This window comes from Chelonoidis abingdonii, chromosome 2 (assembly GCF_003597395.2).
Source record: "Chelonoidis abingdonii isolate Lonesome George chromosome 2, CheloAbing_2.0, whole genome shotgun sequence".
Classification (NCBI taxonomy): domain Eukaryota; kingdom Metazoa; phylum Chordata; order Testudines; family Testudinidae; genus Chelonoidis; species Chelonoidis abingdonii.
Window position 1 is genome coordinate 302,486,274 of NC_133770.1, and position 27,440 is coordinate 302,513,713.

General features: G+C 58.9%; 1 protein-coding gene across 1 annotated transcript in view; it reads left to right on the forward strand.

Moving 5' to 3' along the window:
* PLEC (plectin) overlaps window positions 1-27,067 on the forward strand; it is a 90,481-nt gene extending 63,414 nt beyond the window's left edge. The window contains exons 19-31 of the mRNA XM_075063408.1: window positions 699-956; window positions 1,221-1,404; window positions 4,035-4,192; window positions 5,051-5,229; window positions 8,340-8,478; window positions 8,834-9,190; window positions 10,663-10,746; window positions 11,088-11,192; window positions 11,425-11,523; window positions 13,211-16,591; window positions 17,660-24,634; window positions 25,405-25,545; window positions 26,040-27,067. Of these exons, the coding sequence (XP_074919509.1) occupies window positions 699-956; window positions 1,221-1,404; window positions 4,035-4,192; window positions 5,051-5,229; window positions 8,340-8,478; window positions 8,834-9,190; window positions 10,663-10,746; window positions 11,088-11,192; window positions 11,425-11,523; window positions 13,211-16,591; window positions 17,660-23,995 (11,280 nt within the window). The 3' untranslated portion in view covers window positions 23,996-24,634; window positions 25,405-25,545; window positions 26,040-27,067. The remainder of the gene's footprint in view (window positions 1-698; window positions 957-1,220; window positions 1,405-4,034; window positions 4,193-5,050; window positions 5,230-8,339; window positions 8,479-8,833; window positions 9,191-10,662; window positions 10,747-11,087; window positions 11,193-11,424; window positions 11,524-13,210; window positions 16,592-17,659; window positions 24,635-25,404; window positions 25,546-26,039) is intronic.
* The last annotated feature ends 373 nt before the right edge of the window (window positions 27,068-27,440 follow it).

Below are 27,440 nucleotides of genomic sequence, written 5' to 3' on the forward strand. Positions count from 1 at the left end.
CCCCTCCCGGGCCGGGCCTCGGCTCCCCCATCAGTCAGGGCCCCTCCCGGGCTGGGCCTCAGCTCCCCTCCCCCATCCGTCGGGGCCCCTCCCGGGCCGGGCCTCGGCTCCCCTCCCCCATCTGTCGGGGCCCCTCCCAGGCCAGGCTTCAGCTCCCGTTCCCCATCCTTTGGGGCCCCTCCCGGGCCGGGCCTCGGTTCCCCTCCCCCATCCATCGGGGCCCCTCCCGGGCCGGGCTTCGGCTCCCGTTCCCCATCCTTTAGGACCCCTCCCAGACCCAGGCCTCGGCTCACCTCCCCCATCCATCGGGGCCCCTCCGAGGGCTCAGCTCCCCTCCCCCCCCCATCTGCTCCTCCAACCGTCAGCACTCCTCCCCGCCCGGGCCTCGGCTCCCCTCCCAGATTCATCGGGACCCCTCCTGGCCAGGGCTTCACCCCTCCTCAATCCATCTGGGCCCCTCTCCTCCCCCTCCAACTGGGCCCATCTGCTCTGGGGACCCTTGGCTCCCCCGCTGCTTCCTGTCCAAGCTCCTCTGCTGCTCCCTCCCCTGCCCTGCTTTGTCTGGGTCTCTCTGCTCCCTCCCCCACCTCTCTCTGGACCCCTCCTTGCCCCCTCCCTTTGCTCCCACCTGGGCTGCTCTCGTCTCCCATTGCCTGGGACAGTCCATGTCAGGGGCACTGTCTCCATCCCCATGCCAGCCACAGAGGCAGAAGCTCCATGGGTCCCCCACGGTCTTGTGGTGCTGTTGGGGGCTGGGCCCCGAGTGCCAGGGAGCCCTGCCCTCCAACCAGCCATGCAGGCTGAGCTCACTGGTTCTCGCTCTCCCCAGGCTGGACGTCAGCCACCAGCACGTGGTGACACTGTGGCACCAGCTGCACGTGGATATGAAGAGCCTCCTGGCCTGGCAGTACCTGGTCCGGGACATCCAGCAGATCCAGTCCTGGTCCGTGCTCATGGTGCGTTGGGGCCCCAGCCCTGTTCGCGGAGAGGGGCTGGAGATCCCGGGGAGGAGCTGGGAGGGTGAGAGATTCAGGCTCAATCTCGAGAGAGAGCCTCGTGCCTGGGGAAGGGTCCCTTGGCCCCCCAACACCCACCTGTTGCTGGGGTAGCGGGAACAGGGTGTCACCCATGGCTGGCCTGGGGTGGAAGCTGGTCGGGGGGATTTCTTGCTGGGCATGGGGGCACTGGCGCCCATCTGAGGCCGTGTGCCTGGCCTGCAGTTCCGGATGCTGCAGCCTGAGGATTACCGGCAGACGCTGCGCAGCCTGGAGACCCATTTCCAGGAGTTCATGCGTGACAGTCAGGACTCACAGAGCTTCCTGCCGGACGACCGGCTGCAGATGGAGCGCGAGTACAGGGCCTGCACCCAGAAATACGAGCACCTGCTGCACAGCCTGGAGAAAGGTAAGCAGGCCCGCGCCCGCCAGTCTGGGCTCCTCCCGTGTCGCTGGGGCCATGCCGGCCCCCCGACCAGGGACCCTGTTATGCTGATAAGAATCATGGGGTATTTTTCAGGGGAAAAGGCAACACTGTGCGTTTATTGGAAATACAGCAGTTAGCACATGCGTTCAATCACACACACAGGTCGTGCAGATGGTCTGAGAGTCACCAGTCTGTCTATAGCTCGAGTCAATCTAATGGCCAGTTAGACTGAGCACGAGGGAGGAGCTGGGCTCTGTCGGTCACGATCCGAGGCTTTGCAGGACTGAAGCCAGAGTTCTGTGGCAAAACACCCCAGCTTTATACTTGTCAATTCCCATCTTAGTCTATGGATTTTGCACTGTCCTTCTGTGATTGTTAGTCCTCAGGTGGGGTTAATCTTGGGGTTTTCCGCTGTTATCTCTTGTTGTCTCGCCTTGGGGGGTGTTTGCCTCACCTCTGAGGTTGTGGATGCTGCTAACTCGTTTAGCATCAGGTATAATGGATGTTTCCTGATTGTTTCCTGCTGTCTCTCCAAGTCTCTCACTTCTTCTTGACCATCTGGACATTTGGGATGGCTTTCACACTCATCCTTAGCCACGCACACACATCCTTTACTCCCCCCATACAATTGTACAGAGAATGTCAGACAGGATTGCATTTTAGAAAAGGTTCTGTGGTTACTGAAGGGATTACAATTATCCATTATCTTTCATTCTAAATTATACAAAATACAAACATAAAATCCTCCTGCTACAACCAGGCATGCAACAAAGCCAGGACACCCCTTTGGGGACCGCTCCTGCGGCAAGGCCATTACCCCATGGGGCCATGTCAGCAATAGGGCTGTGGCCATCTCTCCCCTACCCAGGCTGTGTCTGTGACATGCCCCTCCCCCCAGCAGAACCCTTCCCAGGAGACCTCTCATCTTACGGCCCCTCCTCTGTGCGGGGTGTGCCCCAATCCCTCTGGGCCCATAGACCTGTGCCCGGGAGACCTCTCGTCCTACGGCCCCTCCCCTGTGTGGGGTGTCCCTGACCTCTCTGGGCCCATAGGGCCGTGCCCGGGAGACCTCTCGTCCTATGGCCCCTCCCCTGTGTGGGGCGTCCCCGACCCCTCTGGGCCCATAAGGCTGTGCCTGGGAGACCTCTCGTCCTACGGCCTGTTCCTTGTGTGGGGTGTCCCTGACCTCTGTGGGCCCATAGGGCTGTACCTGGGAGACCTCTCGTCCTATGGCCCCTCCCCTGTGTGGGGTGTCCCCAACCCCTCTGAGCCCATAGGGCTGTGCCCAGGAGACCTCTCGTCCTACTGCCCATTCCCTGTGTGGGGCGTCCCCAACCCCTCTGGGCCCATAGGGCTGTGCCTGGGAGACCTCTCGTCCTACTGCCCATTCCCTGTGTGGGGTGTGCCCCAATCCCTCTGGGCCCATTGGGCCGTGCCCGGGAGACCTCTCGTCCTACGGCCCGTTCCCTGTGTGGTGTGTCCCTGACCCCTCTGGGCCCATTGGGCCGTGCCCGGGAGACCTCTCGTCCTATGGCCCCTCCCCTGTGTGGGGTGTCCCCGACCCCTCTGGGCCCATAGGGCTGTGCCCGGGAGACCTCTCGTCCTACGGCCCGTTCCCTGTGTGGTGTGTCCCTGACCCCTCTGGGCCCATTGGGCCGTGCCCGGGAGACCTCTCGTCCTATGGCCCCTCCCCTGTGTGGGGTGTCCCCGACCCCTCTGGGCCCATAGGGCTGTGCCTGGGAGACCTTTCGTCCTATGGCCCCTCCCCTGTGTGGGGTGTCCCCGACCCCTCTGGGCCCATAGGGCTGTGCCTGGGAGACCTTTCGTCCTATGGCCCCTCCCCTGTGTGGGGTGTCCCCGACCCCTCTGGGCCCATAGGGCTGTGCCTGGGAGACCTTTCGTCCTATGGCCCCTCCCCTGTGTGGGGTGTCCCCGACCCCTCTGGGCCCATAGGGCTGTGCCTGGGAGACCTTTCGTCCTATGGCCCCTCCCCTGTGTGGGGTGTCCCCGACCCCTCTGGGCCCATAGGGCTGTGCCTGGGAGACCTTTCGTCCTATGGCCCCTCCCCTGTGTGGGGTGTCCCCGACCCCTCTGGGCCCATAGGGCTGTGCCTGGGAGACCTTTCGTCCTATGGCCCCTCCCCTGTGTGGGGTGTCCCCGACCCCTCTGGGCCCATAGGGCTGTGCCTGGGAGACCTTTCGTCCTATGGCCCCTCCCCTGTGTGGGGTGTCCCCGACCCCTCTGGGCCCATAGGGCTGTGCCTGGGAGACCTTTCGTCCTATGGCCCCTCCCCTGTGTGGGGTGTCCCCGACCCCTCTGGGCCCATAGGGCTGTGCCTGGGAGACCTTTCGTCCTATGGCCCCTCCCCTGTGTGGGGTGTCCCCGACCCCTCTGGGCCCATAGGGCTGTGCCTGGGAGACCTTTCGTCCTATGGCCCCTCCCCTGTGTGGGGTGTCCCCGACCCCTCTGGGCCCATAGGGCTGTGCCTGGGAGACCTTTCGTCCTATGGCCCCTCCCCTGTGTGGGTTTACCCTGACCCCTCTGGGCCCATAGGGCCGTGCCCTGAAGACCTCTCCTTACTTGTCACTAATGACACCACTGACCCTGTGCAGGGGAGCAGGATGAGTCCATGTGCAAGAGCTACATTTCCCAGCTGAAGGACATCCAGCTGCAGCTGGAGGGCTGCGAGTCCCGCACTGTCCACAAGATTCGGGCGCCCCTCGACAAGGACCCGGTCAAGGAGTGTGCCCAGCGCATCAGTGAGCAGCAGGTACACCCCCTCCCCCAAAGGATCTTGTGCCCAGCCAATCAGCGAGCAGCAGGTACACCCTCTCCCCCAAAGGATCTTGTGCCCAGCCAATCAGCGAGCAGTAGATATGTTCCCTCAGCCCCCCGTGAGGATCCTGCACCCAGTCAACTCTCTACTCAGACATCAGAATCCACCTACCCCAGGGCACTGGCCCCCTGCTGTGCTCCAGTCTGCAAGAAGCCACCTCCATCCCTGTAGCAAGGCCAGAGTTATGCCCTCCCAGGCTGACCCCAGAAGGGATCCCTGCCGCATCCTGCTTCAGGCCAATGGGCTGGGCTGGGCTGGGCTCAGCCCCTCCTGTCCCTCCCTGGGTACGTCTACACAGGAGTCAGTGCCCGGGCACAGCTGCCATGCGGACACTACCTAAGCTGGGGCTGTCCTGTGGGCACAGGTTCCCCACCTCCCAAAAGGTGAGCGGTCGCCAGCTTGTTGGATTTGCCATTGTCTTCACGGCCTCAGCCAGCTCCTTTCCAGTAACCTACTTAGCCCGAGCCAGTCGGGCACTGTTTGCATCGCCTTCCCTCACATAGCCCTTTCCTCCCCCTAGGGACCAGTGCCATGTGCAGGGAAACTGAGGCACATGCAGGCTTCCTAAAACCTTTAAAAAAAACTTCACACTTGGTGACGGGCCCCCCGTGTGATAGCGAGATGCTCTGCCATATCCCTGGAGCTGGAGCGCAGCATGGCATTGCCTGGCCTGGCACCAGAACTGGCCTGCTCTGGGGAGGGTCTTGGGAAACCCAGCTAGTGCCAGGCCAGGCGCCAGCCTGGGGCGTCGCCAGGGTTGCCTGAAGTAACAGCCCCACCCTATTCCTGCAGCAAATCCATGTGGAGCTGGAGGGCATCCGGAGGAGCCTGGAGAAGGTGAGCGAGAAGACGGAGAAGGTGCTGGCCCAGCCGGAGCACTCGAGCTCGGCCCCTGTCCTGCGCTCGGAGCTGGAGATCACTCTTCAGAAGATGGACCAGGTGTACAGCCTCTCCACTATCTACCTGGAGAAGTGAGTGTGGGGCCTGGGCTGAATAGCTTCACTGTGCACCTTGGGGGCTTCTTCCAGCCCCAGGCCTCCTCCCCTCCAGCCCCTCTGTTTCAGGGACTCCCTGCAGCCCCCATCTCCCCCTCCCCCGGACTGTTTTCCTCCAGGCTCCCCCCATGGCAGGAAATCTGTATATGCTGTGCTTTTCTTTGCTGTCTTTCTTTGCTGTCTGGGAGAGAAGCTGCTGTGGGTGCCAGGTGCTGGTGGTTACGTAGGTGAGGGCTATGAGGAGCTCCAAGGGTCCCAGCTGAGCCAGGAGAACGGGCAGCGAGGTGCCAGCCAACACTTGAGCCGCTCTGACCTTCTCTCCCGGTTTAGGCCCTGCACTTGCTGCACTCACTCCAGAGAGGGGCCTGGGTGGCCCAGGGCAGCCCCCACACAGTGCACAGCTGGGTGGGGCTGGGGATGTCCTAGAGCCGCTCTGAATGTGGGCAGGACGCTGGGCACCCCAGCTCAGAAAGGCAGGGATGGGCGATGAGTGACTGGGGCCAGCCAGACCCCTGGGTGGGCAAGCTGGGAACCTGGGGCTGTGATGGAGGTGTAACAAAGCGGCCTCTGGCGGGACACAACTGAGAGAATCAATTCAGGACAAATTGCTCAGAGCAGGGCAGTCACAGCCCCAGGCTGGGGTTTCTCTGCACACCAAGGCAAACCCAGCCAGCCAGCCAGAGAGGACTTTGGTGTCACCCCACTGGCTAACCACAAGTCACACAAGCAATTTCCTTAGATACTCCAGTCTCCCAGTATCACCACCACTCCCACACGTCCTGGGGATGAATGGTTATGAAAACCAACACCCCAATAAAAGAAAAAGGTTCTCTCGATCCCAAAGGACCAAGCCCCAGACCCAGGTCAATATACAACATCAGTCTTCCACACAATTCGCGTGTGCCACATCCCCTTTAGAATCTAAAATCTAAAGGTTTATTCATAAAAAAAAAAGATAGAGATGAGAACTAGAATTAGGTTTAATGGAATCATTACATACAGTTGAAGGCAAAGTTCTTGTTCAGGCTTGTAGGCAAGTGATGGATAAACTGCAGGTTCAATCAAGTCTCTGGAGAACATCCCGGCTGGGAAGGTCATCAGTCCCTATGTACAGATGCTTCAGATTGTAGCAAAGTCCTCCGAGAGATAAGAGCAGGATGAAGACAAGATGGAGTGAAGGCATCAGCCTTATATAGGACTTTCCAGTGTAAGAACCTCGTTTGTTCCTTACTGGGAAAGTTACAGCAAAATGGATTTTGCAGTTACATGGGCCAGTTTCTGCCACACCCTCTGAAGTCACAAGAGCGTATCTGCCTCCTCTGAATGGGTCAATTGTGTAGCGATGTCCTTAAGGGCCATCAAGCAGGCCAGGCAAGAGATGACACCAATTGTCTGTGGGTTGTCGCCGAGTAAGCAGAGCACCAAGTTGGTGAAATACAGACAGGATAGAGCCAATACTTATATTGAAATCAACATTACCTGCATATCGTGGTATCTGCCTCAGCATAATCATACCCAGCAAACCAGAACCTTTTCCATAGACACTCACTGACATCCTTTGTAGCACGGATTTGGTACCACTATAGGACCGTTGGTTCCAACAATGTTCTCTGTGGTCACAGTTCATGTCAGTTAATGTCCGCGAGGTACGGAATAATGACTGGGGCGGGGTTGGGGTTGCCACCTATCACAACCAGGCCTGGACAGGGCTAGGGTTTGCCCGTCTGGTCTGCACCCCGGAAGTGGGAGAGGCGTGGGGGTGTTTCCCATCTTCAGCAGGGGCCCCAGGGACCATTGCTGCAGCAGTGTCTAATGCCATGTATCATAAGCATACTTTCCCAATATCCTGAACTTAGAGTCCAAAAATTGGGTGCCTGCAGGAACCCCCAAGCTTATTACAGCTTAGATCTGATATCGCTGCCACCAGACAGGAATCAGTGCCTGTCTCACTCCTGGTCTCCCCAAAAACTTCCCGGGGAACCCCAAGACTCAAATGCCCTGAGTCTCACAACAAAGGGAAATAACCCACTTCCCCCTCGCTCTTTACTTCCTCCAGATTTTCCCACCCTGGGTATACTAGGAGATTTCCCTGCTTCAATCCCTTGAAACACAAAACAGAGAGGACAATTTACCTTCCCCCCTCCTTTTTTTCCCCCCTCCCAGTCTTTCCCTGAGAGAGACTGTAATCCTGGCACAGAGATTCCTATCCCCTTGCCATAACTAGAAAAAGAAAAGTCAACAAGTTTTAAAAAAAGAAAGCTTTATATAAAAAGAAAGAAAAAGACAAAAAATTATCTCTGTATCAAAGTGACAATATAGGGTCAATTACTTAAAAGAAAAATATGAATAAACAGCCGTATTCAAAAAGAAATACAATTTAAACATTCCAGCAACTACACACATGTAAATACAAAACAAAACGTATAAAAGCCTATTGTTTTGCTACCTTTGTACTTACAACTGGGAAACAGAACATTTAGAAAGGCTGGAGATAGATCCTCTCATAGCTGAGAGCGCAACAGAGACAAAGACCCAAGACGAAGAACACCCACAAATTCCCTCCCTTAAGCTTTTAAAAAATCCGGTTTCCTGATTGGTCCTCTGGTCAGGTGTGTGGTTCCCTTTGTTAACCCTTTACAGGTAAAAGAAACATTAACCCTTAGCTATCTGTTTATGACACCATGCCACAGAGGTGTTTCCCTTCTCGATTAGCCGGGAGAGCTCCCTGGCCCAGGGGCGGGGAGGCTGAATGCTCAGGCGTCTTCGGAGAGGGAAAATGAGACCATTTGGGAGGCTCTAACCCCCCTTCTCCAAGGCAGGAGCCAGGCCCTTTTGCTGCAGGGGCCGGGGAAGGGAGCCACCCTCCCCGCCCCCAATCAGTGTCAAGAACAGGCTAGCAGGGCTCATGTTCCAGTGGGCGTGTCTGGGACAATGGGATGCCAGCAGCCCAGGCTGGTCCCCATCCTGGCTCTGTGGGAGTGCTCACCATAGGACAGGGGCTGAGGGTCCACCTCCTGGCCCCCGCACAGGTCTCTTCTGTTCCTTGCCTTCTGGCTGCCCTGCTAGCTAATCTGCTCCTCCCACAGGTTGAAGACCATCAACCTGGTGATCCGCAGCACGCAGGGGGCAGAGGAGCTGGTCCAGAGGTACGAGGAGCAGCTGAAGGAGGTGCAGGCTGTGCCCTCCGACCTCAAGGAACTAGAGGCTAACAAGGCAGAGCTGAAGGTAACGGCCAGGGAGACCCGCGCTTGCCCAGACAGGATCAGTTCCTTTGGGTGCAGCGTGGGTGTTCCCCAGGCCCAGATCTGCCTCTTACACAGACCTGGATCACAGGGGGGCTGGGCCCTGCCCCAGAACCGAGAGCTCATGGGGCCACATACAGGCACTAGGGCAGCACTGTTAAGAGAAGGGCGGGTCCCTGGCAGCTGGCCAGGACCCGGGTCCGGAAAGGCAGTGGGGCTCCAGCAAGGGCTTCGTTCACCAGGAGCATCGATCGCATCCAGCCAGGGGTGGGATGGCAGAGCAGCGGGGGCAGGGGCAGGGAGGTGCCCATTGCTGACCTGGCCCTTGTGTGCCACAGAGGCTGCGTGGGCAGGTGGAAGGGCACCAGCCCCTCTTCAGCACCCTGCAGTCAGATCTGGACAAGGCCAAGGACGTCAATGAGCGGATGGTGAGAGGCCACAGCGAGCGGGATGTGGACCTGGACCGGTACCGGGAGCGGATCCAGCAGCTCCTGGAGCGCTGGCAGGCCGTGCTGACCCAGATCGACCTGCGCCAGCGCGAGCTGCAGCAGCTGGGCCGTCAGCAGCGCTACTACCACGAGAGCTACGAATGGCTCATCCGTTGGATCCAGGATGCGAAGCAAAGGCAGGAGCAGATCCAATCGGTGCCCGTCACGGACAGCAAGAGTGTGCGGGAGCAGCTCCTGCAGGAGAAGGTAATGCCAGCGATGGGGCACCCGGCAGGGACGGCCCCCAGGGAGCCCAGCGACAGGGCACCTGGCAGGGACGCCCCCCAGGGATGCCAGCGGTGGGGTGCGTGGCAGGGACGCCCCCCAGGGACACCAACGACAGGGCATCCAGCGGGGATGGCAGCGATGGGGCGCCCATCAGGGACGTCTGCAATGGGGCACCCGGCGGGGACCTCTGCAACGGGATGCCTGATGGGGGCACCCGGCAGGGACCCCTGCAACAGAGTGCCCAGCAGGGGCGCCCAGTGGGGACGTCTGGCGGGGACGCCCCCCAGGGACACCAGCGACAGGGCGCCTGGTGGGGACGTCCGGCGGGGACACCCGCCAGGGATACCAGCGACAGGGCCCCCGATGGGGACGCCTCCCAGGGACGCCAGCTACTGGGCGCCCGGTAGGAACGCCAGTGATGGGGCACCCAGCAGGGACGCCCCCTAGGAATGCCAGTGACAGGGTGCGCTGCAGGGACGCCCCCAGGGACGCCAGTGACAGGGGCGCTCAGCAGGGATGCCCCTCAGGGATGCCAGCAATGGGGCACCCGGCAGGGATGGCCCCCAGGGACACCAGTAACGGGGCACCCAGCAGGGATGCTCCCCAGGGACGCCAGCAACGGGGCACCCGGCGGGGACACTAGCAACGGAGCACACGGCAGGGATGCCCCCAAGGGACACCAGCAACGGGGCACCCAGCAGGGATGCTCCCCAGGGACGCCAGCAACGGGGCACCCAGCGGGGACACTAGCAACGGAGCACACGGCAGGGATGCCCCCAAGGGACACCAGCAACGGGGCACCCAGCAGGGATGCTCCCCAGGGACGCCAGCAACGGGGCACCCAGCGGGGACACTAGCAACGGAGCACACGGCAGGGACGCCCCCAAGGGACACCAGCAACGGGGCACCCAGCAGGGATGCTCCCCAGGGACGCCAGCAACGGGGCACCCAGCGGGGACACTAGCAACGGAGCACACGGCAGGGACGCCCCCAAGGGATGCTAGCGACGGGGCATCCGGCAGGGGTGCCAGTGACAGGGCACCCAGCAGGGACACCCCCCAGGGACGCCAGCAATGGGACAGCTGGCGGGGATGCTCCCCAGGGATGCCAGCGACGGGGCACCCGGCAGGGACACTGGTGATGGGGCACCCAGCAGGGACACCCCCCAGGGACGCCAGCAATGAGACAGCTGGCGGGGATGCCCCCCAGGGATGCCAGCGACGGGGCACCCGGCGGGGACGCCCCTCAGGGACACATGGGGCAGGGGAGCTGGTGGCTTCCTGGCACGGGGCAATGAAAGCCAACAGTGGCAGGATTCTGTTCTGCTGGCTGCTTTTCTCTCTGCCTGCCTTTTGGCCTGGGTGGCTTGCCCCCCCGGGGGCTGCCTGGAGCTGAGGGGCGAGGATGCTCCGGAGTAGGGGCTGCGGTATTCATGAGTTGTCTCTCCCCAGAAACTCTTGGAGGAGTGCGACCGGAACCGGGAGAAGGTGGACGAGTGCCAGAGATATGCCAAGCAGTACATCGATGCCATCAAGGTGCGGGCCTGAGGCTCCTCCCACAATCCCACGCTGCTTCCTGGCCTGCCAGGCTGAGCCCTCTGCCCACAGGCTCTGCAGCAGGAGCGCTGGCTCAGGTGGCTGGTGTCAGGCTGGGTTAGGGTTTAACATGGCAGCAGAGCTGGCCTGGGCGGAGTTCGCTCCCATCACGGCCCGGTGGCTCAGTGGGAGCCAGGATACTCGTGTGTCCCAAAAGACGAGGTTTCTCCCTAGCAGAGCCCCAGGCTGCGGGGTGCAGGCTGGGATCCCGCGGAGCCTGTGGAGGGGGTTGCTGGCTCCTGGGTCTCTGCTAGTCTCTGACACGGGATCTTCTCCTCCAGGATTATGAGCTGCAGTTGGTGACGTACAAAGCCCAGGTGGAACCCGTGGCTTCCCCAGCCAAGAAACCCAAAGTGCAGTCTGCGTCTGACAGCGTGATCCAGGAGGTGAGGGGGGCTCCCTGGAGCAGCAGGGGCCAGTGCAGGGCAGAGCGGGGGCAGCTGGGCCTAGAGGAGCTGCCTCTGGACCTGAGCTGAGGGCTACAGCCCTTCTCTACGTACGGGCCTGGGGACTGGCGGGCCACGCTGGGTCAGTCCCTGGTATCTGGTGCCAGGGAGCCCATGGGAGGGGATTGCCCTGCCTCGGAGGCATCCGCTGACCTGTGTTTCCTGGCTGCAGTATGTGGACCTGCGGACGCAGTACAGCGAGCTGACCACTCTCACCAGCCAGTACATTAAGTTCATCAGCGAGACCCTGCGGCGACTGGAGGAGGAGGAGGTAGGAGAGTGGGGGCGGGGGCGGCCCAGGGCTTGGCATGCATCTAGCTGCATTGGTCTCGCTCCTTCCATAACAACAAGGAATGTGGTCCATGTTAATACCCGTCCCATATCACTAACGCCCAGCCCAGGCCTCTAACCCTGTGCTGATCTGGCGGCTGGCTCTGGGTACAGCAAACTGATACTCCCCGAGGGCTCTGCTGCCTCAGCCCTGCCCCAGTGCTGGCCAGGGTCTGCAGGGCTCTGCTCACTTGGCTGTTAGGAGGGCACTTCCCAGATACACTTAGTACAGTCAGCATCTGTGTGAGCATGGAGCTCGTCCTGCCGCGGGATCTCAGCTCCTCGTTTGTTCTCTGCTATAACTTCTCTAATTCTTCATTTCCACCTGGGAAGAGGAGCCGCTGGGCCGGTGCTTTGTCTTGGGGGATGTTTGTGTTGGTTGGGATCTAATGGAGGGTAAAAATCCAGGATGACTCTGGGATTTCTGCACCAGGTACTCCCCTCTGCGCATGCTCCTCTTCAGCCTCCCTCTCTCCACCTCACCACATGGCCACAAGTAGCCTGCTCCCAGCACCTGCTCCCTGCGCCTCCTGCCTTGCCCCGCCCCCTGCAGGACCTGCCCCCAGGCCCTTCTCCCGACCCACTGGGCCAATGGGGGAACTAGTGGAGACCTCACTAGAGTCCAGGCAAACAGACGAGGGTGGGACCAGAGCTCAGCAGGGCCCCTGGCTCTGGAAGCACCAGGCCCTTGGTCAGGGCTTTGCAGCGTGCAGACGTCACCCTGCTCACCCTCCGCCCTCCAGATCAGCCCTGCTGCCGGGCAGAGCCCTGCGAGGTCGCCGCTTCCCTCTCCCTCCCACCGAAAGGGCCTCGAGGAGAACGGGCAGCTGTAAATCTGCTCCCAAATGTCCCTACTGCTGGAAAAGGCAGCGATTGCATGCACCCTTGCAGGTCTCCTTCCTGCTCTACGGGCCCGGCTAGCTGGGGCTGTTGGGAGTGGGGCAGTGAGGCAGCTGGGCAGCCCAGGGTAGAACTCAAAGCTCTCTCCATACACTGTTCTGTCCTGGTGAGGAAAGGGTTACTCTGTGCCTCTGTTGCCCTCTGCCAGTCTCCCTTCTCTCTCTGCTGCCCGTATCTCCCACGCTCTCTCCCCGCACTCCCGGCTCTGCAGCCTGACTGGGTTCCTCACTCACCTCTGAGCCAACTGTACTTTTCTGCAGCTGTTGATTTTGGGCTAGGGCCTCCAGAGGCAGAAGTCTCCCCTGGTGGCTGCCAGGGGAAAGTCCCGCAGTAGGCATGGTGAAGGTGTGCAAGCTGCTAGCTTCCTGTCTTCATTTGCCGTGGGCTTTGCTCGTGCTCCATTGTTTGCTCTTGCTTCATTGGTCACCCTGCTTCCTGCACAGCCATCCCGCTTGCTGTGTCACGGTCTGTCACCTGCCTCCCCGAGCTGTACTAAGTGAGATATAGCAGTGCCGTGTCCCCTCTCTGTCTGCCATACGTCTTCCAGAAGCCAGCATTGCCACCTCTAGTTACGGGGAGAGCCAGGGGCTCCAGGCCATCCCCATGCCACATCCCCCACCCCCTACCCTGGACCATCTCTCATTGGACGTGTGTGTGCTGCTGGTTCCATGTTTTCCTTGTGATTTCGTCTTCTCCCTTTTGTTTTCTCTGCACTCTTCCCCCTCCAGAAAGCCGTGGAGAAGCTGAAGGAGCAGGAGAGGAAGCGGCTGGCGGAGGTGGAGGCCCAGCTGGAGAAGCAGAAGCAGCTGGCTGAGGCGCATGCCAAAGCCAAAGCGCAGGCTGAGAAGGAGGCGCTGGAGCTGCAGCGCCGCATGCACGAGGAGGTCTCCAAGAGGGAGGTGGTGGCTGTGGACGCCGAACAGCAGAAGCAGAACATCCAGCAGGAACTGATGCAGCTGAAGCAGAATTCGGACACCCAGATCAAATCCAAGGACAAGCTGATCGAGGAGGTGGAGTACAGCCGCAGGAAGGTGGAGGAGGAGATCCACATCATCCGCCTGCAGCTCGAGACCTCTGAGAAGCAGAAGTCCAGTGCGGAGACTGAACTGCGGGAGCTGCGGGCCCGGGCGGAGGAGGCTGAGCGGCAGAAGAAGCTGGCCCAGGAGGAGGCCGAGCGCCTGCGCAAGCAAGTGAAGGAAGAGACGCAGAAGAAGCGAGAGGCAGAGGAAGAGCTGAATCGCAAGGTACAGGCAGAGAAGAATGCGGCCCGGGAGAAACAGAAGGCCATGGAGGACCTGGAGAAGCTGCGCATGCAGGCGGAGGAGGCAGAGAGGAGGATGAAACAGGCTGAGCTGGAGAAGGAGCGGCAGATCCAAGTGGCTCAGGAAATGGCGCAGAAGAGCGCAGAGACCGAGCTGCAGAGCAAGCGCCTGTCCTTCGCAGAGAAGACAGCCCAGCTGGAGATGTCCCTGAAGCAGGAGCACATCACAGTCACTCATCTGCAGGAGGAGGCAGAGCGCCTGAAGAAGAAGCAGCTGGAGGCAGAGAAATCCAGGGAGGAGGCAGAGAAGGAGCTGGAGAAATGGCGGCAGAAGGCGAACGAGGCCCTGCGCCTCCGGCTGCAGGCAGAGGAGGTGGCTCACAAGAAGACCCTGGCTCAGGAGGAAGCTGAGAAGCAGAAGGAGGATGCAGAGAGGGAGGCCAGGAAGAGGGCGAAGATGGAGGAGTCAGCCCTGCGGCAGAAGGAGCTGGCTGAGGAGGAGCTGGAGAAGCAGAGGAAGCTGGCAGAGGGCACCGCCCAGCAGAAGTTCTCGGCTGAGCAAGAGCTGATCCGACTGAAGGCGGAGATGGAGAACCGGGAGCAGCAACGCCTGCTGCTGGAAGAGGAGCTCTTCCGCCTGAAGAATGAGATCAGTGAGGCCATTCATAAGAGGAAGGAGGTGGAGGAGGAGCTGGCCAAGCTGCGTGCTGAGATGGAGATCCTTTTGCAGAACAAGGCCAAGGCCGAGGAGGATTCCCGTTCCACCAGCGAGAAGTCCAAGCAGAAACTGGAAGCCGAGGCCAGCAAGCTACGGGAGCTGGCTGAGGAGGCGGCTCGGCTGCGTGCCCTGTCAGAGGAGGCCAAGCGGCAGCGGCAACTGGCCGAGGAGGAGGCGGCCCGACAGCGAGCCGAGGCAGAGAGGATCCTGAAGGAGAAACTGGCCGCCATCAGTGAGGCCTCCCGGCAGAAGACAGAAGCAGAGATCGCCCTGAAAGAGAAGGAGGCAGAGAATGAGCGGCTGAGGCGGCTGGCGGAGGACGAGGCCTACCAGCGCAAGCTGCTGGAAGAGCAGGCAGCCCAGCACAAGCACGACATTGAGGAGAAGATCACCCTGCTGAAGAAGTCCTCCGACACCGAGCTAGAGCGGCAGAAGAGCATCGTGGATGATACACTGAAGCAGCGGCGCATCATCGAGGAGGAGATCCGCATCCTCAAGATCAACTTTGAAAAGGCATCAGCGGGCAAGACAGACCTGGAGCTGGAGCTGAGCAAGCTCAAGAGCAGTGCGGAGGAGATTCAGCGCAGTAAGGAGAAGGCCGAGCAGGAGGCTGAGAAGCAGCGGCAGCTGGCCCTGGAGGAGGAGAACCGCCGCAGGGAGGCTGAGGAGAAGGTGAAGAAGATCTTGGCTGCGGAGCAGGAAGCTGCCCGGCAGCGCAAGGTGGCCCTGGACGAGGTGGAGCGCCTGAAAGCCAAGGTGGAGGAGGCCAAGAGGCAGAAGGAGCTGGCGGAAAAGGAGTCAGAAAGGCAGATCCAGCTGGCCCAGGAAGCAGCTCAGAAGAGAATTCAGGCCGAGGAGAAGGCCCACCTGGCTGCTGTGCAGCAGAAGGAGCAGGAGCTGCTGCAGACGAGGCGCCAGGAACAGAACATCCTGGACAAGCTGAGAGAAGAGGCCGAGAAGGCAAAGAAAGCGGCAGAGGAGGCAGAGTTTGCACGTGTCAAGGCTGAGCAGGATGCAACCCTGTCCCGTCAGCAGGTGGAGGAGGCAGAGCGCCTGAAGCAGCGAGCTGAGGAGGAGGCTCAGGCCAAAGCCAGAGCCCAGGAGGATGCTGAGAAGCTCAGGAAGGAGGCTGAGCTGGAGGCGGCTAAGCGGGCCCAAGCTGAGCAGGCGGCTCTGAAGCAAAAGCAGCTGGCTGACGCCGACATGGAAAAGCACAAGAAGTTTGCAGAGCAGACGCTGAGGCAGAAGGCCCAGGTGGAGCAGGAGCTGACCAAGGTCAAGCTGCAGCTGGAGGAGACGGACCACCAAAAGTGTATCCTGGACGAGGAGCTGCAGCGGCTGAAGGAGGAGGTGATGGACGCCATGAGGCAGAAGGCCCAGGTGGAGGAAGAGCTCTTCAAGGTGAAGATCCAGATGGAAGAGCTGATCAAACTGAAGACCCGGATCGAGGAGGAGAACAAGGTGCTGATCCTGAAGGACAAGGACAACACCCAGAAGTTCCTGGTGGAGGAGGCTGAGAAGATGAAGCTCGTGGCGGAGGAGGCTGCTCGCCTGAGTGTGGAGGCACAGGAGGCTGCCCGCATGCGGAAGCTGGCAGAGGACGACCTGGCGCAGCAGCGGGCACTGGCTGAGAAGATGCTGAAGGAGAAGATGCAGGCAGTGCAGGAGGCCACGCGGCTGAAGGCGGAGGCAGAGATGCTGCAGAGGCAGAAGGACCTAGCTCAGGAGCACGCCAAGAAGCTCCAGGAGGACAAAGAGCAGATGCAGCAGCGCCTGACTGAGGAGACTGAGGGCTTCCAGAAACTCCTGGAGGCTGAGCGCAAGCGGCAGCTGGAGATCATGGCCGAGGCCGAGCGCCTCAAGCTGCACGTGACGGAGATGAGCATGGCCCAGGCCAAGGCAGAGGAGGACGCGAAGCGGTTCAAGAAGCAGGCGGAGGAGATCAGTGAGAAGCTGCACAAGATGGAGCTGACCACCCAAGAGAAGATGACGCTGGTCCACACGCTGGAGATCCAGAGGCAGCAGAGTGACAGGGACGCGGAGAATCTGAAGAGAGCGATCGCTGAGCTGGAGAGGGAGAAGGAGAAGCTGAAGCGGGAGGCAGAGCTGCTGCAGCAGAGATCAGAAGAGGTACTGATTTTCCTGTCCCCCCCCTTGCTGTCATGTTCGTGCTGGGGGACACCCTCCCCTTAGTGTCCTCACCACGCAGAACGGCAGCCTTGGGACAGCCAGCGTGGCGCTGCTCTGCTCAGACAGCTGGCTGCACCCACAAAATGTCAGCCAGGGTCCACAGTTAAATAAGTTCCCTTAGTAACCAACAACCCTCCATACCCCACCTGGGCTGCCCACAGCCTGGTGTCAGCCGAGCCCCCAGGGTTGTTACGGGTGCAGTGTCAGAGGAGACATGGGCACAGACGAGGGGAGGATTTTCAAAAGCACCTCCATGGTTTAGCAACACAAGTGCCATCGGCTCTTGGGGGACTTATGCTCCCGGGTAACTGGAGTGCTCTAGAAAACCTCACCCAAGGCACCAAGTCTCTGCTCCCCGGACCCAGACTCTCAGCCTTGCTCCTGCAGTTCCCGTGAGCACACGCACACAGCTCACATGCGTGTGCAGTGCTAGGGCTCCAGCTGCAGTGTGACCTGTAATCGACCCTGGGCGTGTATTGGAGCAGCTTTGCCTCATGCCCCCAACAGAGATTGCTTGTCTGTTACTGGTCTGGGTAGAGTCCATCCTCCCTGCACATGTTGTGCCGTTCTCCTGGAGACACTGCATGTCCACTCCCTTAGCGCTAGGCACAGACGGTGACTCTAAGGTCCTTGGCCATTATGGACATTGACCCTGCTCCTTGGGATGCATCATGGGGCATGGCTGGCTTTATTGACCCCAACAAAAGAATGGTGTCCCTCTCCTGCTTCTTTAATCCAGTCTAGCATGCAGTGATGCCCAAACTCCTCCTCCTCTTCCCACCCCACCCCACCCCGTTAACACTAATGTACTGCAGGGGGCCGGCCCGTGTACCTGCTAACATAAGCCCAAGGTACTAGCTTGTAATACGACTTGCTGCTATACCACAAGCGTTTTCCTGCTAGCGCTCTCACGCTAACAGTTATCCCGGTCCGCACCAGGTGTTTGTGGTCCCTATTTGAGGTTAAGTGGGTTTTGGTCTGAGATGTTTCTTTGTTTCCCTGCTCCAGATACAGACGGCTCAGCAGGAGCAGCTCCGTCAAGAGACACAGATACTCCAGCAGAGCTTCTTAACGGAGAAGGATAGCCTGCTTCAGAAAGAGAGGTTCATTGAGGAAGAGAAAGCTAAGCTGGAGAAACTCTTCAAAGATGAGATGAACAAAGCTGAGAACCTGAAGGCAGAGCAGGAGCGGCAGCAGAAGCAGATGGAGCAGGAGAAACAGCAGCTGAAGGCCACCTTGGACGATGCAAAGAAGCAGCAGAAAGAGGCGGAGAAAAATGTCCAGCGTAAGCAGGAGGAGCTGCAGCAGCTGGAAAAGCAGCGGCAGCAGCAAGAGAAACTCCTTGCAGAGGAAAACCAGAAGCTAAGGGAGAAACTGGAACAGCTACAAGAGGAGCATAGGGCTGCGCTGGCCCAGACTCGAGAGATCATGATCCAAACAGATGACATTCCCGAAGATGCAGTGATTTTGCCTACCCAGCTGACTCCGACCAAAGCGGTGCCCAATGGCAGAGACGCCATGGATGGCCTGGCTCAGAACGGGGAGCCAGAGTTTGCATTTGATGGCATCCGGCAGAAGGTGTCTGCGGAGAAGCTGGTTGAGGCTGGCATCCTGGGCAAAGAGATCTTAGACAAGTTGGTGAAAGGGACGGTGACTGTGACTGAGGTTGCGCAGCGGGATGACCTCAGGAAATACTTGCAGGGCCGGAGCAGCATCGCCGGCTTGCTCATTAAACCCACCAATGAGAAGATGAGCATCTACAAGGCCATGAAGAAACAACTGCTGAGCCCAGGCACGGCACTCATCCTCCTGGAAGCACAAGCTGCCTCTGGCTTCATCATTGACCCAGTGAGAAGCAAGAAGCTCTCTGTAAACGAGGCTGTGAAAGAAGGAGTAATTGGACCAGAGCTGCACAATAAAATGCTGTCTGCCGAGAGGGCGGTGACTGGGTACAGAGACCCCTACACTGGAGACAAGATCTCCCTCTTCCAGGCCATGACAAAGGACCTCATTGTCCAAGACCACGGCATCCGCCTGCTGGAGGCCCAAATCGCCACCGGCGGCATCATCGACCCCGTGAACAGCCACCGCCTGCCCGTGGAAGCGGCTTACAAGCGGGGCTACTTCGATGAAGAGATGAACCAGACCCTGTCAGACCCCACAGATGACACCAAGGGCTTCTTCGACCCCAACACGCAGGAGAACCTGACCTACCTGCAGCTGATGGAGAGATGCGTGACTGACCCTGAGACTGGACTTCTCCTCTTGCCACTCACCGACAGAGCAGCCAAAGGAGGAGACCTGGCCTACACGGATCAAGAGGCCAAAGATGTTTTCAAGAAGGCCACGGTGTCTGCCCCCTTCGGCACATTCAAAGGAAAGACGGTGACCATCTGGGAGATCATCAACTCGGAATACTTTACCGAGGAGCAGAGGCGAGACCTGCTCCGGCAGTACAAGACTGGCAAGATCACCGTGGAGAAGATCATCAAGATCGTCATCACCGTAATGGAAGAGAGTGAGAAGAAGAGCCAGCTGTGCTTTGAAGGGCTCCGCGCGGCTGTCCCTGCCGCCGAGCTGCTGGAGAGCAAAATCATTGACAAAGAACTCTATAACCAGCTGCACCAGGGCAAGAAGTCTGTGACGGACGTGGCTGATGCAGACGCCATAAAGAGGTATCTGAAGGGCACCGACACCATTGCTGGCGTCCTGGTGGAGTCGACTGGGCAGAAGTTCGCGCTCTATGACGCCCTGAAGAAAAACCTGCTGAAGCCAGAGGCTGCCCTGCCACTGCTGGAAGCCCAGGCAGGCACGGGGTACATCATCGATCCCGTTCGGAACGAGAAGCTCTCGGTGGACGAGGCAGTGAGAGCTGGGATTGTCGGGCCAGAGTTCCATGAGAAGCTGCTGTCTGCAGAGAAGGCTGTGACTGGCTACAAAGACCCGTACACTGGACAGACTGTCTCCCTGTTCCAGGCACTAAGGAAAGGCCTGATCCCCAGCGATGCCGGGCTCCGCCTGCTGGACGTCCAGCTGGCCACTGGTGGCATAGTGGACCCTGTGAACAGCCACCATCTGCCGCTCGAGGTTGCCTGTAAGCGGGGCTACTTCGACGAGGAGACAAACAAGGCCCTGTCCACTCCCAGTGACGACACCAAGGCCTTCTACGACCCCAACACTCAGGAGAACCTCACCTATGCCCAGCTGCAGAAGAGATGCCGACCGGACAAGCAGACCGGCCTCTACCTGCTGCCCCTCTCAGACCAGGCCATCCGGTCACAGCAGGAGGAGGTCTACACTGACAGCCAGGCGAAGGAGTCCTTGGACAAGGCGACCCTGGAGGTGCCAGCTGGCAGCCTGAAGGGCAGGACAGTGACGATCTGGGAGCTGATCCACTCTGAGTATTTCACCGAGGAGCAAAGGAGGGAGCTGCTGCGACAGTACAAGACTGGCAAGGTCACCATTGAGAAGATCATCAAGATAATGATCACCATCATTGAGGAAATGGAGACCAAGAAGCAGGAGAAGCTGATGTTCAGCGGCCTCCGAGCACCTGTGCCTGCTAGCGAGCTGCTGGAGTCTAGGGTCCTTAGCAAAGCCCAGTACGAGCAGCTCAAGGAAGGTAAGAAGTCGGTGAAAGACCTCTCTGAGACGGACTCTGTGAAGAGGTTCCTGCGGGGCAGCGACTGCATCGCTGGCATCTACATGGAAGACACGAAGGAGAAACTGAACCTCTACGAGGCCATGAAGAGAAACCTGCTGAGGCCAAGCACCGCTGTCACCCTGATGGAAGCTCAAGCAGCCAGTGGGTTCATGGTCGACCCCGAAAGGAACCAAAAACTGTGTGTCAACGATGCTGTGAAAGCTGGTCTCGTTGGGCCGGAGCTCCATGAGAAGCTGCTCTCCGCAGAGAAGGCCGTCACTGGGTACAAGGACCCCTACTCTGGGAACACCATCTCCCTCTTTGAAGCCATGAAGAAGGGGCTGATCCTCAAGGAGCACGGCATCCGCCTGCTGGAGGCCCAGGTGGCCACCGGCGGCATCATCGACCCCGTGCACAGTCACCGCCTCCCTGTGGAGGTGGCGTACAAGCGGGGCTATTTCGACCACGAGATGAACCGGATCCTCTCTGACCCCAGCGACGACACCAAGGGCTTCTTCGACCCCAACACGCAGGAGAACCTCACCTACCTGCAGCTAAAGGAGAGGTGCATAGAGGACCCCGAGACCGGCCTGTACCTCCTGCCCCTGAAGCAGCCGGAGAAGTCCACCATGGTGGAGACGACCCACGTGTACACGGAGGCAGAGACCCGGAAAGCATTTGAGGAAACGCAGGTCAGCATCCCCGTGGGCAGCATGGCCGGTTCCTCCATGTCCCTGTGGGAGATCATGCAGTCAGACCTCATCCCTGAGGAGCAGCGGAAGCGACTGATGGAGGAGTTCCGCTCCGGCCAGGTGACCAAGGAGCGCATGATCATCATCATCATTGAGATCATCGAGAAGACAGAGATCATCCGGCAGCAGGACCTAACCTCCTACGACTTTGTCCGGCGCCGGATCACTGCCGACGACCTCTATGAGGCCAGGATCATCTCCCTGGAGATATATAACCTGCTGAAGCAAGGCTCCAGGACCATCCAAGAGATCCTGGAGATGGAGACCATCTGGAAATACCTGTATGGAACTGGCTGCATAGCTGGCATCTACATCCCCTCCACCAAGCAAAAGCTCAGTGTCTATCAGGCCCTGAAGAAAGGGCTGATCAGCTCTGAGGTAGCCCGCTCCCTGCTGGAGGCCCAGGCTGCCACTGGCTTCATGATTGACCCCATAAAGAATGAGATGCTGACAGTAGACGAAGCTGTCAGGAAAGGAGTGGTGGGGCCAGAAATCCACGACCGGCTGCTGTCCGCAGAGAGAGCTGTGACTGGCTACAGGGACCCGTACAGTGAGCAGAAGATCTCGCTCTTCCAGGCCATGAAGAAGGATCTGATCCCCGCCGAGGAAGCCCTCCGGCTGCTGGATGCTCAGCTAGCCACTGGTGGCATCATCGACCCGTTCCTGGGGTTCCACTTGCCCTTGGAGGTTGCCTATCAGCGTGGCTTCTTCAGCAAGGAGACTTGCGACAGGCTGTCGGAGCCCAGCGAGGTCCGGAGCTACATGGACCCCTCCACGGATGAGAAGCTCAGCTACCTGCAGCTCCTCAAGCGGTGCCGGAAGGATGAGAACAACGGCCAGCTGTTGCTGCCCCTGTGTGACACCAGGAAGCTGACCTTCCGGGGCCTGAGGAAGCAGATCAGCGTGGAGGAGCTGGTGCGCTCCCAGGTCATGGATGAAGCGACAGCCCAGCGCCTCCAAGAGGGCTTAACTTCCATCGAAGAAGTCTCCAAAAACCTGCAGAAGTTCCTGGAGGGCACCAGCTGCATCGCTGGTGTCTTCGTGGACTCCACCAAGGAACGGCTCTCTGTGTACCAAGCCATGAAGAAAGGCATCATCCGGCCTGGCACAGCTTTTGAGCTGCTGGAGGCCCAGGCAGCCACTGGGTACGTGATCGACCCCATCAAGGGCCTCAAGCTGACAGTGGAGGAGGCGGTGCGGATGGGCATAGTGGGCCCAGAGTTCAAGGACAAGCTCCTTTCAGCGGAGAGGGCGGTGACCGGTTACAAAGATCCCTACTCGGGCAAACTGATCTCCCTCTTCCAGGCCATGAAGAAGGGCCTGATCCTGAAAGATCATGGGATCCGTTTGCTAGAGGCCCAGATCGCAACAGGAGGCATTATCGATCCAGAGGAAAGCCATCGCCTGCCCGTGGAGATGGCTTACAAGCGGGGCCTGTTCGATGAGGAAATGAACGAGATCCTCCTGGACCCCAGTGACGACACCAAGGGCTTCTTTGATCCCAACACCGAGGAGAACCTGACCTACCTGCAGCTCATGGAGCGGTGCATCACCGACCCGGAGACCGGGCTGTGCCTGCTCCCTCTGAAGGAGAAGAAGCGGGAGAGAAAAACCTCGTCCAAGTCATCTGTCCGCAAGCGCAGAGTGGTGATCGTCGACCCAGAGACAGGGAAGGAGATGTCAGTTTATGAAGCCTACCGCAAAGGACTCATTGACCACCAGACTTACCTGGAGCTCTCCGAGCAAGAGTGTGAGTGGGAAGAGATCACCATCTCCTCCTCGGACGGCGTGGTCAAGTCCATGATCATCGACAGGAGGTCCGGGCGACAGTACGACATTGACGACGCGATTGCAAAGGGCCTGATTGATCAGTCTGCCCTGGACCAGTATCGCTCTGGCACCCTGTCCATCACTGAGTTCGCAGACATGCTCTCTGGAAATGTGAGTGGCTTCCGATCGAGATCTTCTTCTGTTGGGTCCTCTTCCTCCTACCCCGTAAGCCCAGCCCCTGCGAGAGCTCAGCTGACATCCTGGAGTGACCCTGCTGAAGAGAGCGGTCCGATTGCCGGGATCCTGGACACGGACACTCTGGAGAAAGTGTCCATCACGGAGGCCATGCACCGCAATCTCGTAGACAACATCACTGGACAGAGGCTGCTGGAGTCCCAGGCCTGCACTGGAGGCATCATCGACCTCAGTACTGGGGAGAAATTCTCTGTTGCTGATGCAGTCAACAAGGGCCTGGTTGACAAAATCATGGTGGACAGGATCAACCTCGCTCAGAAGGCCTTCTATGGCTTTGAGGATCCGAGAACCAAGATGAAAATGTCCGCCGCCCAAGCCTTGAAGAAGGGCTGGCTGTACTATGAAGCCGGGCAGCGGTTCCTGGAGGTACAATACCTGACGGGTGGGCTGATTGAGCCTGACGTGCCAGGCCGGGTCTCGCTCGATGACGCACTGCAGAAAGGCACAGTCGACACGCGCACAGCCCAAAAGCTGCGGGACGTGAACACCTACTCCAAGTATCTCACCTGCCCCAAAACAAAACTGAAGATCTCCTACAAGGATGCAATGGACAGAAGCATGGTAGAGGAGGGAACAGGCCTGCGCCTGCTGGAAGCTTCCTCCCAGTCCAGCAAAGGATACTACAGCCCCTACAACGTCAGTGGCTCTGGCTCCACCTCTGGCTCTAGATCGGGCTCCCGAACAGGATCTAGATCAGGCTCCAGGCGAGGGAGCATTGATGCCACTGGCTCCGGCTTCTCCATGACCTTCTCTTCCTCATCCTACTCTTCCTCCAGCTATGGACGCAGATACACATCAGGTCCCCAAAGCGACGTGGATGCTGCTGAACTCACACTCGCCTTGTCCAGCCTCAACGGGAGCTGTGGATGGGAAGCAAACAGGAAGCTTCCCAAAGTGCAGAGGCCTCAGCTGACAGTGGCATAAAGTCCCCTCCCTGCCTGACCCAGCCCCCCCCCCTTTATCCTGCTCTGCATGTGGTAAAGCTACTGGCTAATCATCCGATTATTATTTTTAAACCCCAATGTTCTTCCAAAGCAGTGCCTAAAGTTTAACCAAAAAGACAAGACTAATATATATTAATATATATGATTGTTGGGAGAGTATTTGTATATTTAGCGATGAGAGAGAGAACACACCCCTCCAGCTCAGTAACCCAGGAGCTTGCTTCGGTTCGTACCATCTGCAGAGTAGCCAAAAGCAGCCACCATCGAGCCGCTCCCACAGCCCGGCGGAACCTGCTGACAGTTTTGAGCCTAACCAGCTAGTGACTTTTTTATTAACTCTGCCAGCTTCATGCCATGCCACCCCCAGAGGAGGAGAGGATACTGTCCCCAGCTCCTAGACCTGCTGCCCTCCCCTCTTCCCATGAAAAGAGACTGTGACCGTGGACTGACCACACCGTCCCTCTGCACACCAGCTCTGGAGCCGTTGCCCGGATCCTTTCTGCTGCCCTTTGGCAGGGCGGAGGAGGAGGCTGCTGTCTGCTACCTGCCTCCTCCCAAGCACTGCTTAGCCTGCCTCCCAGAACCTCCCCACAGCCGCTGTGGACTCAGCACTCAGACTGTAAGTGCATGCTGGGGCTGTGTCTGTGCTTTCCCAGAGCCTGCTGCCATGGGGATGGATCTGCCTGCCTCTGCTCCACAGCTTCACCCCCCAAGAGGTTTTACTTTGCATCTGCGCCGCCTCCTCCAGCCGGCTTGTTCACTCTGACGCATTCCATCGTGCTTTGCTTGTCCGGCCCAAATAACGGGGGGAATCTTACATTGCCATGTGCTGCTGTTAGCCAATGGCGATGTCTGCATGTGTCTGTCTGTCTGTCTGTCTCTCCTCGTGTATCTGGGAAGTGCCCTGTACAAGATTGATTTCTTAGAGTGAATCATTAGACTAATGAATTGACAGGTATTTATCAGAACCTCCCTCCCTGCCTGGCAGCCTGGGCTGGCCCAGTGCCTTGACAAACCAGCCCTGGTCTCTGTGTGCTCACGTGCACGCACGCAAGGTTTCTGTGCACAGGTCATAGAATCTCAGGGTTGGAAGGGACCTCAGGAGGCATCTAGTCATGCCAGCTGTGGAGGAAGCCTGCTAGCCACACCCCTTCCCTTTGCTAAATGGGCTTCTTGCAGAATGTCTAACCTTGGATCCAAAGCAAGAGGCTTGATAGCAAGTTTCAAGGTCTGCCTTGCTCGGAGGGGTCATAGTCCAGCACAGCAGCATGGAGGTGCTGACTTTGTTAAAACTCCGGTTCTTACTTTCCTTTCTCACCTTGATTTTTTTCCCTCTTCATTTCTCTCCCACGTTTTCCCACCCGTAATGATGCTCTCTCTCTCTGTCAGACATCTTTTTCCAGTCCCACCAAAGAAGTCCCCCTGCCACTGGGAGAATTCCTTAGCTGGGTCTCTGATGTTAGCAAGTCCTGGATCAGTTCCCAGGGAGCCCCGGACTCAGCAGCTCCTCGGCTGTTCTCCTCCACACAGGTAACTCCAACCTCTTTTGAATCTCTGCGTTTGGAGCCCGGGCTTCTGCAAATCTAGGGCTGGAAACTGTGTTCCCCAGACTTCAGAGCACTGGAATGTTGACATGCATTGGAGCAGTTTGAAGGTGGGCTGGTTCCACGCGAACTAGCTTGTGCCTGTTGCTTTGATCTCAGGAGGGCTTGGGGTAAAATAACCTACAGTTCCACACTGAATCAGTTCTGAGCACCTGCAGCTCCCGTTGTCTGCAGTGACGTGAGCTCTCCTGTCGTGTTACCAGTCAGTGGCTCACGGTGTCAGGGGTGTTTTATGTAGTCTGAAGGGGCTAACGGAGAGAGGGTACTAGCTTGCCGGGGGAGGGCGAGAGATGTGGACATATGGGGTTTGGGTGAGCAAATCTGTGCAGCTTGCTTGGCTCTGTTTGATGGCGTCATCTCATGAACGAATCCTCCCATCTCATCCCATCCTTTTTCTTTATTTTGTTCACTTTATTGTAGTGTTGCTGGATGTCCATTCCAACTGTCCTCCCCGCAGCCGAGGAGCTCGTACCCCAGTGTTGGGGGGAAGTGGGACAGCACTGAGGATTCCCCCTCCCTTTGCACTGGTCCAGCGGGCCTGGTCAGAGATTGTGGGGGGCAGCACCCCTCCATGCGCCTGTGTCCTTCCCTGCGCAGCACTGGGAGCTGATCCTCTGTCCCCGGTCCTGAAGGCCGGGGCTCTGGAGAACTGCAGCCCAGCAGAGTGCTGGGGGAGGGTGTCTGCGCAGAGCCTGGGCTAGCGTTGCTGCCTGCTCACGCAAGCATGTGTGCCTAATGCAGGAACTGCACGGTGACCACCAGTCTGTCTCGCCCGCTCCCATTCTCAGCAGCCCCCCAGGGCTGAACGGTGCTCCGCCCTCTGTCTGCAGCAATAAGAGCCGTGAAGTCACCCTGGGGATCAGCCCTGGCTTGTGATGTCATTGGGGCTCCCCCCTTGGGCTGGCCCTGGCTTCTAGGGCCTTCAGCTCCAGTTCCCCAGACAAGGGCACCTGACTCCTTGCACTTATATGGCCTTTCCCCTCCCTCATCACCAGCAGTGGGCAAAGAACGGCATGTGCCGTGGTCCAACAGCGACCCCTCACGCGTGCGGATCCAAACCCATTTCTCCTCCTCCCCCCCCCCACCGCTCTCATTGGCTACATGGAAATCAAGGCATGTTATCCCTCAGCATTTGTCACTATATTATTCTCATTATCCAGTTTTTGCTTTTGCATGATGTACTAACGTGGGCAATTGTGTAACATATTCCAGCCTGAGCCGGGGCGCCCGGTCCCAGCTCCCTCCCCTTGGGACGCTGGGCTCCCCTGGCTCCCACTTGTTTCTGTTCAGGGCAACAGAGGCTGATTAACAAGCCAAATGCATCTCTCTTTTTGGGGGGCAAAACACTAAAACCTGACCTGTATATACCGTGAAGTGTTTGTAAAAGATGCAGTATGGACCCAGGCCCTCTCCGCAGGGAGGGCAGTAAAGGAGATTATCCGAAACCAGCCAGCAGCTCTGCATGGTCTGTTCACAGCTTTCCCGCTCTTGTGCCCAGGGATTCCACAGCCCTGGCCTTGCCGGAACCCTTCCAGGGCAGAGCCCCAGCCATCTCCATCTGCTTCCACTCCCCTGGCCTCCCAAACATGGTTATACCCGAGTCTGGAGCAGGGTTCGTCCCAAAGAGCTGCCCCCCACAGCCCTCTCTGATCCTCATATGGATCCCAGCACTACAGTAGCAGAGAACCTCCCAATTCTCACCCACCTCAGGAGGCAGGGCAGAACTGTTCTCCCATGGGACAGCTGGGAACCGAGCCACGGAGACTAAGTACCTGGGCCAAGAGCACGCACAACGTCTGGGGAGACCGGAGTTCACTCTGC